Source organism: Dermacentor albipictus, chromosome 8 (assembly GCF_038994185.2).
Source record: "Dermacentor albipictus isolate Rhodes 1998 colony chromosome 8, USDA_Dalb.pri_finalv2, whole genome shotgun sequence".
Taxonomy (NCBI): Eukaryota; Metazoa; Arthropoda; class Arachnida; order Ixodida; family Ixodidae; genus Dermacentor; species Dermacentor albipictus.
This window is the reverse complement of record NC_091828.1, coordinates 66,158,855-66,178,840: the sequence shown is the minus strand read 5'-3', so window position 1 is coordinate 66,178,840 and position 19,986 is coordinate 66,158,855. Positions and strand designations below refer to the sequence as shown.

At 43.7% G+C, this 19,986-nt stretch overlaps 1 protein-coding gene across 1 annotated transcript in view; it reads left to right on the top strand.

Moving 5' to 3' along the window:
- LOC135914274 (uncharacterized) overlaps nucleotides 1–19,986 on the top strand; it is a 52,813-nt gene that overhangs the window by 19,653 nt on the left and 13,174 nt on the right. Inside the window, exons 7-8 of the mRNA XM_065447059.2 lie at nucleotides 1,700–1,791; nucleotides 3,640–3,798. Of these exons, the coding sequence (XP_065303131.1) occupies nucleotides 1,700–1,791; nucleotides 3,640–3,798 (251 nt within the window). The remainder of the gene's footprint in view (nucleotides 1–1,699; nucleotides 1,792–3,639; nucleotides 3,799–19,986) is intronic.

Here is a 19,986-nt window from a genome sequence, read left to right as displayed (position 1 = left end):
TTTATTATCTTGATTCAGTTATATAAACATATCAGTAAATAAACGATCAGACAGTCCGATCACAAATGACAATTACAAGAACAATTAGACGCATAAGCAGTTTGAATACAGTCAAACAAACAGGTCAAATAAGGTTTTGTTAGTAAGGGCCAGAACGTTCACACCTTTCCGGTCTAGCTCATTTATTGCAGTTTCCATGGCGTAGTCAAGTTTTTCTCTCCCATAGTCGGTGCGCGAGGAGGGAACGTAGTATGGCGGTTGATAACGGTTGAACTAAACCGAAAAACAAAACAATACTTGCTACTGTGTTTCCCGTATATACGAATCATTGGCTATGATCGATAATCGACGTCGTTTTGGACTGTGGATAAATGTTTTCTTTTTTTGATGAGCTATACCGTATTTTCGCGATTCTAAGCACCCCCCTCCCCCCCCCCCCGTCTACTTTCTCGAAAAAAACTGGGAAAAAAGTTTGCATGCGAATCTAAGCACCCCCCTATTTGATAGGAAGCGCGCGTAGCCAAGGCCACCAATCGCGTTTGCTCACTCTGTCATCGAGCCAGAGCCGTCGGCGTCCCGACGTGGCATGGCGTCCGCGGTGCGAGTACGCCGTACAGCCGGACTGTACGGATGTATGGCGAAAGCTACAGAAAGCGTTCCCATCAACCATCGCAAAGTGGATTTCGGACGCTTGGAAGCGGGTCCAAGTGGACGTTGTGGTCAAATCATTTAAGAAGTGCTCGATCACAAACCGCTTCGACGGAACGGAAGACAACCTGCTGTGGGATACCGAGAGCGGTGGTTCAAGCGGTGGGACGAATTCGAGTGGCAGTGTTAGTAATTGAGCATCCGACACAAGCGGTCGGTTCACTGCGTGCACTGATTTTTCTTTTGAATGTTTGCAAAATATAATATGATTTCTCGTACCCGTCTCGTCGTGACGTCGCAGCGAAAAGAGGAAGGGGGAGGGGGGTCATGCTAGATTTTTCGAATCTAAGCACCCCCCCTCACTTTGGGTATCGCGATCATGAAAAAAAGGGGGTGCTTAGAATCAGGTAAATGCGGTATATCTCTTGCAGAAGAACATCCACCCCGCGATTATGACAGTATAAATAACACATATAGAACAGTAGCACTTACGGCATTCACTTTACTCTTTAGTTACGTTTTCAAAATTTGGCTAAATAGTTTTGGATATTGTGGTTTCATTTTATTGAATCCCACAACGAACGTTTTTGGCTGGCACTAGGGGATCTTGAACTTTAATACAACTTTTGGTTTCAGAAAGAGCAGTTCTCGAAGTACGCCACACAGTTCCCCGAATTGCCTGGCCCTTAACAACTCAAAACAAATAACCGTTGGTGGTATGAGAGCGCAGCGTACTGTTGTTTGTTTTATTACTGTTCATTGGCGCATCGATGCATGTTGGAAGACTTTTCTTCCGTTGTGCAGCTGTATGCCGCAGGAGTACAGCTTCATCAACGGAAAACTGATTGCGAGAGCAATATTTAGATATGTTGAAGCATGTGCTGTCCCGATGCCAGTGCTCACGTGGTCACGCAATGCGATCTCCGTCTTCTTTGGCAATTGGGGATTGTAAACCCTGTTGTCGCACTTCGTTCTCTTCTGACTACGCTTTGTGGTTTACCCCTCCGCTCAAAACGCCATTTCGGCCCAAAATATTTTGCATGGCTTGCAGCTGGAGAGGCGCTGATGGCTTACCAAAACGGTGCGTCGGCAATTCTGGTCTCAAACCACGGGGCGCGGCAGCTGGACGGGGACCCTGCGACGGTAAAGGCCTATATGTGTTTTTTTTTCGCTACCTGTTGATTCAACAGAACGCGCTGATGACCGACATGGGCCGCTATCTTGGATGCGTTCGAAAAGCCGACATGAATCGCCTAACGTGATTGGCTTAGAATGACCCAGGTCACGGTATCGGCGGGACCGGGACAGTAGCATGAAGCGAAACTGAATGCCGGCTTTTCGAACGGGTACAAGATAGCGGCCATGGTTCCTTGCTACGCAAAGCATGTAGTTTGCATAACAACAGGCAGACAGAAAACACTGTCTAGCGTAGTCCCTAAGCGTGATCTCTTACTCCATGATGTGTTGTGTGGAGGAATAGCCAAATAACTAATGATTAGGAATGTTTGTGTTTGGGACGATGAGGTTATATGGGCAAGGGGAAAGTAACAGAACTGCTTGAAATTCTTTTAGTTGGATTCGATATTTGTCATACTTCTACTAATTTTAAAGCGGTGTTGTTGGCCTCTCGGTGGTCGGAATTTTTTGTGTCTACGTCCACCAGCAGGAATGTGGGCCTATACCGGCGGCCGTGCAGGGCCACGAGTCTGGTAGCCCATTAGGCAGAAGCTTCAAGCACTCGCCAAAGTGAACTGAGCACTGCTTACATTCTTTTGAATAACGCAACAACATGCAGACCACTATACGTTTCAATAAAGAACAACCACAAAATAAGCAGGTAAATAACGTACCAGATGATAAGGCGCTCCCGATAAAAATGCGAAGCACGTAGCGCTCGCAGCATATGTTTTCCGGCAAGAATTGCTGTTGCGCATGCCACCACGGTGACGACAGCCTTCAAAGGTGGTGGGAGAGATGAGTGGCGTACCTAACATTTTATATATAAGAGAACCAGCCTAGCAACTGAATTCAATGCTGTTGCAGCACGGCTATGGACGGTGGTGTGCTATCAAATATACAACTACTCCCAATACTTTAAATTACCAGTACTGTAAAGGAATAAAGGATTGAATACCGCCCTCAACAGTTGTGTTGTTTTTGAACTGTTTCGCTGGACGTCCACTGTCGCAGGGCGGGGATTGTGTGTCAATGTTTTTTTTTTTTTTTTTGCAAAAGGCTACTGTCTAAATTTGCCGAATCGCTCTGGATTATTTATGAGAAAGCGCTCAGCTTTGCAACAAGGACTAGGCCACTAAACGTGGCCAAAATTGATGCAATACCTACGGGACACAGTAGAACATGAGAGAAAAAAAAATGGTAGTTTTAACATACGACATAGCTTTTCCCAAGTCCTCTGGTGGCTGTCGGGTGGCCGAAAACGAGAAACATTTCGTGAAAAAAACGTAATGTTCAGTTGGTATTATTCTTTGTTTCGAATGCTTATTAAGCAAAGCTATCTCGATGTTTTCGATTATTAGTTACCGTGTAAGTAAGCATGTACCTTCGGACAGGATTGCCGAGCGGTAAAAATGCAGCGAACAAAATGTACAACCAAATATTAGGAAAACCTACTTTGCAAGTATTTAACAATCTTCTTATATTTGTGGAGTTGTCGCCAACACGTGCGCGCAAATCTCAATGCCCTTTTGAGGGCGGAATTAGTTGAAAGCAGTACTTGCATGAGCAGCATGCGTTGTTGCGCAAGTTGGTTCATTGTAATTGGAAACATTGGTTGCACTTTCTAGACAATCTGTTCTGTTTTCTTACATGTGATTGTCTAGAAAGCGCAACCAATGTTTCTAAGTACTTGTATGGCTTCATGGCGTCCACATTGCTCCGTGACCTCGATGCAGTGCCAGTCTAATAAATTGCAGCACACTTGATGATTGATTTACGAAGCATGTGCACTGCATGCGACAATTTCCTTTGCAGATTGAGGCGTTGCCGGAGGTGGTTGCAGCTGTGGGTGACCGGATGGAGGTTTACTTAGACGGTGGTGTGCGTTCGGGAGCCGACGCTGTGAAGGCACTGAGCATCGGTGCCCGTGCGGTTTTCGTCGGAAGGCCGGTACTTTGGGGACTCGCTTACAAGGCATGCGTTCTGATTTCTTGTTTCCAGCTTTTCGCGCCAGCTGTATGGCCACTTGTACCGCGGTATCGAAACTAGTGCAAAGAAAACAGCTGTGGCACAGCTGGACGCTACCACACGTGTGTCTGACATCTACCACACTGGCTGTTTGTGGGTTTGTTCAGTCGCACAGAAACTGACAACTGCGCTAAATCTGTGTCCCATTTATCCAGAAGGTAGAAATGATGTAGGGTCTGAGAAATAAAAAAAAACGGAAAATCGGAAAGCAGTTACCATGAGGGAAAATGTTCAGTGCAGAGATGAACGTCACACAGTGGAAGTGGAGAATGTGGTGCAAATGATATCAAAAAATTCATTGCATAATCACCGACACCATGAGGTTGATTACATCGGAAGGATTTCCTGACTGTGCAGCAAAACAGCACCGAAAATGATTGCTGTGATGCCTAATAAAGTTTCCTAGCGTGAAGTACGCTTCTGTGGCAGCGCCATATTCGCAAGGATAGGTCGACGCAAAACAAATCCAAACAACATTCTGCGCAGTTGCCTTGGTCTGTAAGTGACATGCTTATTGTGAGGAGGTTGCCTACCATAACAATATGGTTGATTTAGGATAGGATTGTGAACTTTGAAGCTGCAATGCTATTACTGGTATGTTCCAATACAGGGCTTTAAATTTGAGGTACCCCGGACGTTTTTAATCAATCAGCATTCTGTTTGATTTCAAGAGCATCACAGGGGCCAATAAAGAGGCCCTAATGGAGGTCCTTCAGACTGATACTCCACCACAAAGTAAGCGAATAGGTTCTGTAGGTCGCAGAAATCAATTGAACACTCTAACATTAGGGCCGTTGTTTAGCGCCGACCTCTACAATAACGTTTATAGACGATGCCACAAATTATTTTTGTTTTGGTAGATGGCATGACAACGTTAAGACAATGGCAGCGTCGCGACAATGACGAAAGTTTGAAAGACGGCATGAGGACAACGAAATCCCGCCAACATGGGAACGACGGTGCGATGTAGGCTGCTTTGTCAGAGCATGGAAACAGCATGACAATGATTTCATGAGGAAGGCTGTGCACTTGCGTTTGCCTCTACACTCTTTCAGTCCACAAATGCCAGATGGTTTTGTGACCATATTCTTTAGAATTATTCGGATACCAGGTCCTCTGAGAGGTGGCCTAAGAGAACATGTTGTATGTCGGCAAGTTGGAACAGTGCCTCTCAAAAAAAAAAGAAGTGCAGCGTCCTGCGACGAGCTGCGCTCTCCCCAACAATCAGGTGGTGGTGAAATGCCCCACCGCGTCACCTCCGATCTCACAATCTAAATATTCAGACGCCGCAAACCAGCTGCCGCACATGCCGTATGAGATGAATAGCTCCAGCGCTCGGGGACATGCACGTACAGCTGGTGCTTGTTATTATACGTTGCATAGGCTTATGCATTTCTTCTATTTATTTCTTTGTTTATTTTCTCGCATCACACACGTCGGTTTTTATTGTTGCTTCCGTATGCACAACTTCTTGCGTTTTTGATAGCTCTTTCAATTCCTTGCGTAAATTCCGAGCCTTTGCCAATAAATGTTCTGTCGACAGTCAGCGCTGGCCCTTGTCACTTGCCTTGCCCACGTTTAACCTTCAGGCTCTACACTTACGATCAGCAACCCTTTTTCGCTGGGCTGACTCTGCGTCCACCGAGGCGTTCTCTTCAAATGCGACATACCTCCCCTAAAGCAGCTTTAAATTGGAGGCAGCACACAAAAACACAACAAAAAAGATAGTAGGAAACTTTTTCTGTTGTCTCATTGTTGATGTCCATAGACCTTCTTTACGGTTACGGCATACCAACTGGCCTTACTGTGTAGGTTACTGATCGGTTAGATCACTCGGTTGCATACAGAAAAGCTATCCAGGTCGGCAAAGAAAGCTGATCTATTTGAAAATGCCTTGTGGTTAAAATAAATATTTCGGGTAAACTAGTCTTGAACAGGGCAGAACAGTTCACTGAGAAGATCATTGGGCGACAGCGTCCAAATGAACACGATACCGCCGATCAGCGTTATAAAAGTTTATAACTAGAGCCGCTGACCGAGTCATATAACCGGTGAACTATAAGGCTCTATTCTGAACAAATGCAGCTAAATATTTTGGAAAATTATTTTTGCATCTCGCTTACATAACTGAATCAAAGAAGAATCAGTGTTGTACATTTAGCTACGAGATGCACACATGACCCATAGAGCAAACTGCAGAGTTCAAGCAGCACACCCGACACGCATGATGTCAGCAACTCTTGTGTGCAGCTGACACCGACATATGCGTTACAGCAGCTTGTAAGTAATTTACTCGCCTTATCAAACATGCTCGTGGCCAGTGGGCCATGTACAGCAAAATGAACGGCACTGAATGCGGTGCTCACCTCGTAATTGTAATTGAAACAGACGCACTGCGACGCGAGCACATGCTAATAGTCATTGTCTTCTGCCAGGAGATACCTGATTTCAAAAGACGCGTTGTACTGCGTTTACAAGTGCCTGGAAGGAAAATGGAATTCCACAGATCCAACGAATTGGACTACATACACAGCGAAGCTTTGTATGACTGCGTAAAGAGTCGACATGAGACAAAGAGTCGACATGAGGCGTAAAGAGTCGACAGAGATAAAAGAGTTTACTGAGTTTCCGTAGAAGGTGTCACGGAAGGCTTCATTCTGGCATCCGGGAGAGTCTAACACAGAAAGCCGCCGCGGATGCATGAAGGCGAGCTTTCCGGTTTCCTTTTTCGGGTTGTTTGCGTCTATGATAGTTTTAATATTATTTTAGCAAGTATTGACGATAACGGTAAATGTGTGCCCATTAGATGAATGCATCTGTCACTGTGAATACCACTGTTGATGTTGTGATCAAAGCACCCGAAGTACAAACAAAACCGTCAACCTAGAGTACCACGAATTCGTTCACTATAAGCGTTAAAAAAACAAGCACTAACACATCTGGGCCAAAAATTTTAATATTGATACAAACATACCACTAAAGCGTAATCAGCGAATGTTAGCACTTTTTTTTCATTTGTCAAATGTTTCAGCGTCCTTTATGAACAACATATACCCTAGAATGCTCGCATGGAATGATGATTAGTACAATATTTCAGGTGACTGGATTGCTTATCAGGTTGCGTTTATTTAAGGAGCACAAAGCTTACTTTGTGGATGCGGTTCTTAGCATCTCAGGTAATAGATTGCCATCTCCCCTGGCGCACTACAACGCTTTTGAACATCAATATTCATTAAGTACAGTAAGATGTAGGGCACAACTTCTTAGATGTTCATTAACCCACTAGTGTCGAGGGTACTTTTAAAGGCACAGTACCATTGTAATTTATAAACAATTATTAAAGAAATGTGATGCGTTCCTTAGTACGTCACTCTGCTCAGAACTACCCTGCCAAGACGACCAGGTTGTACTTTTTTGTCAGCTGCATGGTGTATTTGATCTATTCATTACCAATTTTGAGAAGTGCTGAACATAGAAGCTGCGGTGGTGCATGCATCTTTATTTTTTGTTAAGCATGGCATATGCTACTCAAAGATGTATTTTGTGTGTAAGTTGTAGAAAAGAATGGCGTAAAGGATGAAATAAGGAAATTTTGTATACAGCAGATATTGATAGTGTCTCAAAACATGAATGAAAGAAGCACTTCTAAGGTATAGTGGGCCTATTTGTATGCTAGACGGGTGTGCATGTTTTCGAAGAAAATACGATGTTTTTTAACTTTAATTTCAAGAAAATATATTTTTATTGCAACAATAGCTTCAGAGAAGGTTGCAGGCAATAAATATATCAAAGATTCCATCAACGTTGCTATTATTCCTCCTGGTTCCTTACTTTCTGGCGACAAAGTTGACGATGCTCTTACCTTCTCAGTCATTAAAATAGGGAGCAATTTGGCAGGAAATTTAGATAAATAAAAAACAAATGTATATTACATGAAGGATATATGAAAAGCGATAATTTATGCACGATTTCATTACAAAGCGCAAGATAGTGGGAAAAAATAGAAAACAGCAACGAAGATCTAGGTTCCCGTGCCAATACAAATGAGAGAACTAAACAAAGAAAGCAGGGCGACCCACTTGGGGAACCGGACGGAGAGAAAAGTTCTTGAGAGGCCAGAAAATTCTAACGTAAATGTCAGCGAGCGAATCATGCAACAATATTGCAATGCAAGAACTGAACGTCATTGGAAGAGATGCCACCAGCCTGTTGAATTTTTCAACTACCACTGAATCAAATGCTGAGAGCTTTAGTCTTGAATTTTTCCATTCATGGTAAAATATCCCGTGTAGACCTGCACGAATAATGTATTTTCATTGCGCTTGCTTCTGAAGCAACACTCAAGTTTTTTCCCGTTACTTGATGCACATGCTACATAGTGATGCTACACACTTGCATAGTCAAAACGCCTCCCAGGAATGACTACTTCCCCCTAAAATGCTACCCTCACTACCACAAAGTTATGCAGACTTGCGCGTAATTTTGTTTGAATCTTCACTGCAGGCCTTTATGATAAATAAAGATCGAAAATATCACATATAATTTTTATTACGTGTATCAGGTTTCGCTCCCATGAAGGCCCAGTGTACTTTCTGAAGCACGCCATCATTAGTGTATCAAAGAAGAAAGCGCAACTCATGGAACTTTGACAATGCACTTGCATTGTGAAAAGATCATCTGGTACCAATATTCAACAATATTTAACTGGTACATTATTCTTGGGTCCTAATCGGTTAGCATCTTTAATGCAATCATTCGACTCCCTTTATGAACACGTCAGTTAATTCCTTAAGCCTGATTGCTATAACCAAATTTTACGTAGCGTTACACGATCGAGAATAAACTGATTCTTGCCGCATAAAAGTTATGACAGACTTAACAAATAAGCATAAGACGGTCAATACATGGAACTTCGAAATACGGGAATTGCTGGGCGCCAGAAACAGCTTACAATTATAAGAATTCTACCGTTTCAACTACCGTACAACTCAAATAGAGTTAACATTAAATATCTAATTCTTTCAGCACCACGAGGCATATATCATTATTTACAGTTCCATTTATAAATGAAGGAGACCTCTTGCAAATTATGTGCTGTGATATAATTTAATATTTATTCTTTGTACCACGATCGTGAGACATGTCTGCGTATATACCGCTTAGACAAAGAATATTTGTTTTTTAAGATTTAGAAATATTGAAATTATTGTGTTAGATTTTGTGCTGTGTCGTTTGTATAAAAATCTGTGTCGTTTGTATAAGAATATCAAGTTTGAGACGCTATAGATTCTGCACTCATCATATGTTTGTATTGCTTTAACAACGAGTATTTCTAATGATGTATGTCATGTCTGCTTTTCATATTACATTTCATATTGACACGTCTACTTATCTTTAGCGGGCAACCACGTTTCGCAGCCTAACAAACGTAATCGCACAGCGTGGGACGCGCCTGTATGTATCCGAAGTTTCTGGAACGTTATCGATGCTTCTATCCGCTGTCTGTTGTAGCCGAACGTTATGTTATCTGATTTCATCACCTGACGCGAATGGTGTAGAACTTTGTGGAAGGCACGCGGGTCCGAACGATTAGTCTGGAACATTCGATGACTGCTCTATAAAAGCCGACGCGCTTGACCCGCTGATCAGATTTTCGACGATCGCCGACTGTGTTCGCCGCTATCGTTGTGCTATAAGTGTAGCCTGTTTTGTGGGCACAGGTTCGCCCAATAAAAGTTAGTTTTGTTGTTCACAGTATTGCTACTGTGCTATTCAACGTCACCACCACGTGACAATATTGTGTTAATATAAATTCTTACACATTAGACATCGCTCAGTAGGAGCAGTACGAAGGTGTTTTATAAACGATGATGGATATTGTTTCTTGGCGCAAGGGCCTGAAATGGCCAAAGAGCGCCATGGCATTTGATGATGAATGGCAATGAGTATCGTTGAATATGGTGTGAATCGAGTGGCTGTATATTGGGCTAAATTATTCGCTATACATGGTGTACAAACTGTATCTATTAAAATAATGCCAATGAAAAGTGAGTTCTGTGGTTGTAAAAGTACGTTGTGAATGAGACGATACCAAAACGTGGTAATATATAGCAGCACCAGTGCCTCTGTGGAGCCCTTCAGCGCAAGGGCTGCGAGGCATGTGCATTGTGAGTGATTCCATTGCAGCTACAGCCTCTAGGCAGAGGAATAGCCTGGCCAAATAATGTCTATTGTATTTGTTTCTTCTAAGAAATTCAGTACTAATTTAAAATTAAATAGAGGGTCATTGCCTAAAAGAAGATTGGGTGTAAAGGTACATTATGACGGTATAAGAATGGGAAGAACTTTTTTCTCTCCCTTTCGAATAATGGGCACTGAACGAGAACATGAAGGACTGTAAGTCGACTGCCACACCTAGTGCATGTTGGAGGGTGAGTTCCAGTTAGAATGTACGAGTGAGTGCTATAGGTACGCCCAATTATTATTTTTTTATTATTTATTATTTATTAATACCTCAAGGGTCCAAAATAGGACATTACATGAGGGGTGGGCATGTAAAAGGCGGGATTGATGATGTGGAAATTAGAAGGATGAGTCGGAACACTCAATGGCAGATCGAAAGCGTGCTGTATCGCGGATGAGTGCAGTTTGTCTGGGAAGGCCATTCCAGTCTCGGGCAGTTCGGACGAAGAATGACTGCAGGAACGTAGTGGTGCGGGCTTGTGGTGGGATTACGGAGTTCGGATGGCCTGTTCGACGGACACGATGAGCCAGCTGAACCAGCTGGCTGTCAGGAGGTATGGAATAAAAAAACTTGTGATAGAGGCATAGGCGAGAGATGAGACGACGAGAGGCAAGAGGCGATAGGTCTAGTTTAGATTTTAGGGATGAAACGCTAGTGTGATATGAGTAATCTGAAAGAATAAATCTAGCAGCACGGTTTTGAACGCTTTCAAGGGTTTTAGTGAGATTAGTTTGGTAAGGGTCAAAGATAGCACATGCGTATTCAAGTTTTGGTCGCACAAGCGTTTTATAGGCAACTGATTTCACGGGTGGTTGTGCCATGAAGAGATTACGGCGAAGATAACCAAGAATTTTGTTAGCTGAATTAATTATGTGGCTTACGTGATTTGTCCAAGACAAATCTTTGGATAGGTGAATTCCTAAGTACTTGAAGGAGTCGGTAGTAGATATAGTGCAGTTGTTAATCTTGTAGGCAGGGGGAATGTAGTTAGGTCGACGATGGAATGAAACATGTACAGTCTTACTAATGTTTAGGGACATGAGCCATGTAGCACACCAGTCTTGAATACGAAAGAGGTCCTCCTGAAGAGTAGAGACGTCTGCGATGGTTTTGATAGGGCGGTACAGGACACAATCATCAGCGAAAAGACGTATTGCAGAGGTTACAGCGAATGGCAGGTCATTAATGTAGATTAAAAATAGGAGTGGCCCAAGAACAGTGCCCTGAGGTACACCAGATAGAACGGAGGAAACGGAAGATGTAAGGTTGTTAGCACATACAAACTGTGTTCGGTTAGTTAAAAAACACTGGATCCAGTTAAGAACAAGTGGGTGGATGTTTAGGCGTGATAATTTTAGTAGAAGGCGAGAATGTGGAACCTTATCGAAAGCCTTTTCAAAATCTAAAAACAGGGCGTCAGTCGGAATGTTAGAGTCGAGGTTTAAATGAATATCATGAATAAATAAAGCTAACTGCGTTTCACATGAGTGATCTTTCCTGAAGCCATGTTGATTAGGGTGAAAGAACTTCACTGAAGTTAGGAAGTTAGCAACATGAGAGTAAATGACATGTTCCATGATTTTGGAGCATACGCTGGTGAGTGAAATGGGGCGGTAGTTACCTGGGGAAGACCAATCACCTTTCTTGAAGACTGGAATGACCTTCCCTGTTTTCCAGTCTCTTGGAACAATGCCTGTGTCAAGTGATTGCTGAAAGATGATACAGAGGATCGAACTACAGACATACTTCGTATTTTTTAACACTTTGGCATTAATGCCGTCGGTTCCACAGGATGATGAGCACTTCAGGCCATCTATTACCTTAACTATGCCTTTCGGCCTAAAATTAATACCTTCCATTAGTGTAAAATCGTAAAATGGTACATCTGGTAGTTTATTGGCAGGTTCTTTTGTGAACATTGAAAAAAATGCAAGGTTCAAGGCATCAGGAACATTTGAGTCAGGAATGGGTGAGCCAGAATTATCACATAGAGAAATAGTGCTATTAGTTTCGGGTTTTATCGTTTTCCAAATTCTTAATCTACAGAGCAGTACTTCCTGATGTCTTGTTGGTTTCTCAGAAATCCAGTTCCCTATCTTTGGTTTGATTAGGTGCAGTTTGTTGGATACCTGAGTGTCCCATTGCCTTTGCCAATATTTCCGTAGTTTATATTGTAAAAAAGGCTTAAGGTCTGTGTAGGGTACAGGTATATTGATGTTTGCGTCACAAAAAGCTACAGATGTAGCCCTTTCGTCAGCAGCTACGTTGCCCTTATGCCTTTATGGCCAGGCACCCAACAAAGAACAATTATTTGGTTCGACATGTATGCTGAGCATAGAAGGTTGTAGACTTCATTAAGGACAGGGTTTTTGTGTTTTCGCAGACTTGATATGCCATTAACAACGCTTAATGAATCTGTGAATATGACAGCCTTTATTATACCTGTTTTTTTATATGTTTCACAGCAGAGAGGATCACGTATGCCTCCGCTGTGAAAATTCTGGTGTTTGGATTTAATGCACCGGACGTTGAGAATGATGGTCCGAGAGCTGCATAAGCTACACAATAAGTTGACTTTGAAGCGTCTGTATAAACCTCTGCGCAGGAGTACTTAGCCTGGAGTTCGAGGAAGTGTGAATGTATGTGTACCTCAGGCGCATGTTTTGTTAATGCGAGGAAAGACACATCACACTGGATATTCTGCCATTCCCAAGGTGGTGCAATGTTAGTGGGAGGCATTAGGACTGTTTCTCGATGTTGAACACCAGTTTCACGAGCCCTATGTTCTAAGCGCACAGACAGAGGAGCTCGAACAGATGGGCGGTTATGGTGAAGTATTGCAGAAGACAAGTTAAGTACAGCTGAGTAACACGGATCTTCGTTATTCTATTTACGTTTTAAAACGTAGGAGAAGCTTAGATACGTTCTGCGCAGATGTAACGAGCATTCGTTCGCCTCGATATACAGGCTTTCCACAGGGCTTGTCCTAAATGCGCCTGTTGCCAGCTGTATGCCTAGATTGTGGACTGGATCGAGGATTCTGAGAGCACTATCTGATGCGGATTGGTACACCACGGCTCCATAGTCGAGGCGTGATCGTACAAGGCTCCTATATTGGCTAAGCAAACACCTGCTGTCACTGCCCCAATTTGTTCGAGAAAGTAGCTTCAGCAGGTTCATTGTCTTCAGGCACTTCGCTTTGAGATATTTCAAATGTGGAATAAAATTAAGTTTTGAGTCCAAGATAATGCCTAAAAATGTGTGTTCAAGGCTGACCAACAGTCGTTGACCATTAAGGTGCATAGTGGGTCCTGGTGATATGCCTCTCTTGTTTGAGAAGAGAACACATGTGCTTTTTTGAGGGTTAAATTTAAAACCATTTTCTTCTGACCACTTTGAGAGTTTGTTTAGGCCGAGCTGTAGCTGTCTCTCGCAGATGCTAAGATTGCACGATCTAAAAGCTATCTGCACATCGTCCACATAAACCGAGTAAAAGAGTGTGCGAGGTATGACGGTATGTAAGGAGTTCATTTTCAAAATAAAGAGTGTACAGCTCAGCACTCGACCCTGCGGTACACCTGTCTCCTGTACGAATGATCGTGACTGCACATTGCCAACTCTAACACGAAACGTTCTGTCAGACAGGTAGCCTTCAATAATGGTCAGCAGGTTGCCACGTATACCCATTTCAGAAAGATCCCGAAGGATCCCAAAGCGCCACGTAGTGTCATACGCCTCTTCCATATCAAGGAAGACAGAAACGGCAAGCTGTTTGTGGATAAAGGCTTCACGGATGTACATTTCCATGCGGACAAGATGGTCTGTCGTCGGCGTACCTTCCCTGAAACCGCATTGGTATGGGTCTAATATTTTGTTGGTTTCAAGATGGTGGAGCAAGCGTTTATTCACCATCTTTTCAAAGAGTTTGCATAGGCAGCTTGTCAATGCTATCGGTCTATAACTGTTTGTCAACGAAGGGTCCTTACCCTGTTTCAAAATGGGCATTACAATGGCCTCTTTCCAGACAGAGCGAATCTGGCCAGAAGACCATATACGATTGTAAAGAAAAAGAAGGGTTTCTAGTGTTTCAGATGACAAGTGTTTTAACATTTCATATATTATGCGGTCAGAGCCTGGGGCAGATTTGCTGCAGCCGTTTAGTGCTGCTTGAAGTTCTGCTATGGCAAATGGTCTATTATATACCTCACATTTTGCAGTTTTTCGTACTAATGGCTGCCGTTCTATTCGTGTTTTATGTCTTTGAAATCTGTCCGAATAGTGCGAGGAACTGGCTATGCGTTCAAAGTGTGCGCCTAGAAAGTTCGCCTGATCTTCCAAACTCTCTCCCTGAGTATTTACTAAGGGTAGCGAGTAAGGTTGTCGACCTTTTATTCTGTGCACTCTATTCCAGACCTTTGTTTCATCCGTCTAAGAATTAATTCCTGATATATAATTTTGCCAACTCTCTCTTCTAGCTTGTCGGCGCGTTCTCCTTCCTTGAGATTTGACATGCTTGAAATTAACAAGGTTTTCTGCAGTCGGAGAATCGCGGAGCAACCCCCATGCTTTGTTCTGCTTTTTACGCGCGTTACGAGACTCCTCGTTCCACCACGGAACACGACGCTTGTTAGATGATCCCTTTGTTTCTACGATACATTTGGTTGCGGCATCAATCAGAAAAAAGATGAAGTATTGAACCGCAGCTTCTAGGCTTAGAGCATAGATGTCCGTCCACGATATGAGAGTAACTTTTGAGAACTGTTCCCAGTCGTCTGAATCAGTTTTCCACCGAGGAAACTGTGGGGGACATTCATTCATCTTCGGTGTAGACAGAACTATCGGGAAATGGTCGCTACCATACGGATTTCCAATAACATTCCATTTAAGATCAGGTAAAAGGATGGGAGATGCAATACTGAGGTCTATAGAGGAATAGGTTTTACGTGCAGTATTGTAATATGTAGGTGCCTTACTATTCAAAAGGCATGCACAAGATGAAAAGAGAAACTGTTTAATCAGTCGACCTCGCACATCGCAGTGAGAGTCGCCCCATAGGTTGCTGTGTGCATTTAAATCTCCTAGAACCAAATAGGGTTGGGGTAATTGATCTATTAATTTATGGAATTCATGTTTATGGAGCTGATAATGCAGAGGTATATACAGAGAGCAGACGGTAATAAGTTTGTTTAGAAGTATGGCTCGAACGGCCACTGGCTCTAGGGGCGTTTGTAGTTGTAGATGTTGGCACGCTATACCTTTGTCGAGTATAATGGCTACACCACCAGATGATGCGATGGCATCATGACGATCTTTATGAAAGGTAACATAATGACGAAGAAAGTTAGTGTGTATAGATTTGAGATGGGTTTCCTGTACACACAGCACTTTTGGAGTGATTTCGTAGAGAAGTTCTTGAACATCATCAAGGTTTCTGAGGAGACGTCTGACGTTCCACTGCATAATTAGCATGTCCACAATGAAGTTAATTTGGTGCTGTGTGTACGGAAATAGAAGTTATGCCTTAGATTAAAGAGCTCTTTCGAGGCCCTGTAACCGGGGTTTTGCTTTGTCTGAAGTGCTCGAGGGAGCCTCGCCGCTCCTTAGGCGCTTGTTGCGCTTGAGGGTAGGTGTAGTATCCATTGCCTCTAGTGAGGCGCCGGACACGTGCTCTTGCGAGCAAGAAGTTACCAGCGAGGGTCCTTGGAGAGCAAGACCCCTGCGCCCACCAGCCCGGAGGTCGATGGGGCTTCCTGAGGGATTTGGCGGCGCCGGCTGTTGCCAGCGCTGGAAGGGGCCGGGGAGATTGGGGCAGCCTAGGCTGCGCCCACCTTCGAGGTCGATGGCCCCGTCTGCTGTGTCGGCGTAGCAGCGTCAGCTGCGGCCGCCGGGGGGGGGGGGGGGGCGGATGGCGTCACTGCCGCCTCACTGGGTGTGGGTCGGACAGCCGCCGGAGACCGTTGTGGCGCTGCTCCCTTACGCGCCACTTCGGCAAAACTGGCCTTAGGAAGGTATGCAACCCGCCTGCGTGCCTCTTTGAATGATATGTTTCCTTTTACTTTGATAGTGACTATTTCTTTTTCTTTCTTCCAAGACGGGCATGACCATGAGTATGCGGCGTGCTAGCCATCACAGTTCACGCAGTGTGGAGCGTTTTCGCACGTTTCAGAGGCATGGTCACGGGAACTACATTATGCACATGTCTGGCGGCCTCAGCAGTTCTGTGAGCTGTGGCCGAATCGCTGGTACTTAAAGCATCGTAGGGGATTTGGAATGTACGTTCTCACTCGATTCTCACATACCCTGTCTCGATAGTGTCGGGTAGGTTGCTTGAGCCAAATGTAAGTATTAGGTGCATGGTATTGATTTCTTTTCCGTCACGTCTTATTTTAATTCTCTTAACGTTGATCACGTTCTGATCATTCTAACCCTCTAGAAGTTCAGCTTCAGACAATTCTAGCAGATCAGCATCCGATACAACGCCACGGCTAGTATTCATGGTACGGTGTGGGGTCACTGTGAGTGGAACACCCCCAAAAGAAACAAGTTTGGACAGCTTTTCATATTGTTTCTGATCGCGAAGCTCTAGGAGAAGATCACGGCTAGCCATTTTCGATGCTTTGTATCCGGGACCGAATACTTCCGTCAGAGTTTTCGAGACAACGAAAGGTGAGATCATTCTTACCGTCTTCTCAGGCTTATCAGAGTGGATGACATGAAAGCGGGGAAAGTTCTGTGTGCGATTGCCAAAAAACTTAAAGACATCTTCGGTGCGCCCTCGTTTCTGAGGGCGATCAGGAAGTTTGGAAAAAAAAGTTTCCATGAAAATATATAAAAATTCGGCAACAGCGCCGAACGCCCACCACGGAGCCCAACGAGGGGACGCAGCAGAGCCTGCATACAAGTCTGCACGACGCCAGTCGTACGCCGCCACTATAACCAAATATTGCGTACCCAAGGTTGGATAGCCACACAGGGTTAACCCTTGCCACCAAGAAGAAGGAAGTAAATAGAAGAGAGAGACAGGAAAAGGCGACTGCCGATTTCCTTCAGGTGGGTCAGCCTGGAGGTGCCGTCTATGTGAAGCCGAGGCCGAAGAGGTGTGTTGCCACCGCCGGGGGGCCTTAAAGGTACAAACACCCAGCTTCGGCCCAACCCCCAGGATCCCCTTTTCCCCAGACACGTCTAAGCCGCGCACGGCTACACGCGGGAGGGTCCAACCCTCGTATGCTCGGGTACGTATTGTCGCAACACACCAAACGCCTGCTTGCGCAGACGCCCCTGCGGGGGTGTTTTATAAACTGTAGTCTCAAGGATTGTGACAGGGTGTCAAAATATTGTCATGCTCTTCTATTCGCAACTGGCGATCCAAACGGGTCTCCAATGTGTAAGGGTGGAACGTATGATCTGAAGTTTCATTAAGCCATGCGTGAACAATGCGTGTTGCACGTTAAATTTGGCTGGGGTGGCGTGATGAGCGCATTGCTTGCTGTTTGTCCCCCATCTCCCACCCCATCAAGCTTTATTGGCTGCCAGCAATTTTCCCCTTGATTGGTGTTGAAGTAAAGTGAAGTGCATTGAATTGAATTAGAAACAGGTTGATGTGTGCGTACGCTGCATATACGTAACCTTACATGTAATAACACACTTTATTATAACAACAAATGCATAGTTGTAAGGAAGATAGGCATTAAATGACAGCTATTGTTTGGCAAACCATGAGAACACCTCAGTCCAATTCGTACTACTTTCAGTGGGACAACAAAAATATAACAACAAATGAAACAAATATTGAAAATACACTGCTGATACCATAAAAAGTGCGTTGGTTTGAAAGCCCGTTTGAAAGTTTTGTTTGTGACTGTTGTTCTTGGCGAGCAAGAAAAGGCTCTTAGCTAAATATTCCACAGCTAGTTTTACGTGCGGTACCCTATTTGTCTGACCACACGCGACAGTCTGTAATAGGTGCAGCTGTCGGCCAGTCTGTGTTTCCGTTGAGCATCAACATCAGCAGTCTCGTAATACTGCAGAAATCGCTTCGATAGTTCCATAACAGAGTTTGTGCAATATTAGTCAATATAAAGTTTTCCTTTCATTTATTTATCACCCTAAATATGCAAGTTTCACATAACTGCCACAGAAAGCAGCAAAAAAATGTTTCCCTGCGAGCGCATTCACTGAGAAAAGTCATGCAGGCCCCCAGAATGTTGCCCGCTACGTATCAGTTAGAGTAAGAAGTTCATTCTTTATTGTTATTGAGGTCGCCATATTTTCAGATGGCTAACATAATACAAATCTGCAGGTGAGCCACATGCGCATATTTCTTGCAGCAGAGTCCAAGCTGTGACTTTAATAAAAAAATGCTAAGTGAGGTCCTGTGAAAACTTCCTTATATGTTAGGATGCTTCAGTAGCGCATGCGGGGTCAATACATCCTATTTAACCTCTCACAGCTGTGCTTCCTTTCAGATGCCTTTCCCAAATGAGACCAGGTTTGATGTCCTAGATGTAGGCATATTGGTGAATTGGCATGTCAACCGGTTCAACGAACTATTAGCTACACATGTAGCAAGGTGCAGTTAACTTGGCGCTCTTTGGCCATACTTGGCCCTTGCGCAATTAAAAATCAAACATTCATTCATTCAAGCTGCAGTTAAGCGCTTCGCGCGGGATATGGCACTTGGTGCTTACGATAACAAAAGTGATAACACTCATGCCACATGTTAGCTGATACTCGTAATACTACCTCGCACAACAGTTGCTTTTCACTGGAATCGCTAAATATCACACATACGCGCCTGCGCTCGGAAAATTACAGATCTTAGAGCCCTTCATTCGAAGTGACTAGATCCCAACGAAATGTGTAAAATTATTTCATTGTTATAATAACCAGGTTATGTAATAAGAAATGCTACAAAGTGAAGTGACCCACAAAGTAAAAAAAAGTCTGGCACCAAATTTTAATCACAACGTATCAGCACTCTTTTTTATTTCGGCCAAATACCTAAAAAGGAAACTTTAAAAAATACCATCGCTTGCTGGAAAGCATATCCGTGATATAACGGAATGAACAAATAATTAATTTGAAAGTATTGATTCAGGCTATGTGAAAAAGCGGGTGGCGTTATAAGCACAATGCAACATTTTTCTAATTATTATATTTTTCATTGTTGCAACATTTGTTAAAAAGCATAACCAATTATGGCGTTCTGCTTGCCACAATAACGGTATGATTATGAGGAACGCCGTAGTGGGCGAAAGCAGAGTATAACTTGACCACCAGGAAGAGATGACATGCACCTAAATCTAAGTACAGCAGCGTTTTCTTTTCATTAGCTCCTATAAAAATACGGCCAATAATGCAGGGATCAAACGTGTGCGTTTTTAGCAACGTGAAGCCGTACCCACTGGGCTACCGTTGCGGCTTGAGCAACAAACGTCCTTAGCAATGATGAAAGTTGTGTTAACTGGCTGTTTATACGCGCCCTTGGAATTCATCACGAACACGCATACGCTGCTGAAAGCCCAACCCCAGAATGCATGTTTAGGGCATAAAACAATCTGTTGCCTCAGCTAATTCAAAGGCGGCTACATGGTTTCCTCGTAAAACCTTCAAACATCCATTTTTCAAACAAACGCATTTATTAAAACTTCTTTCTAGGCGAGTTGGGGCATACATGACATAAAAACTGATACAGCGCAAACACATGCAACCACAAAGTATAAAGGACAGGACACAAGCGCTATACTTTGTGGTTGCATGTGTTTGCGCTGTAACATTTTTCATGTCAAGAACGCATTTAAGCTCAGATAAACTTCCCACAAACGCCGCTACAGCGTTCTCCTCATGCAAGCTTGAAGCATCAAAGCCATACCTTAGCAGACACTGTAAAA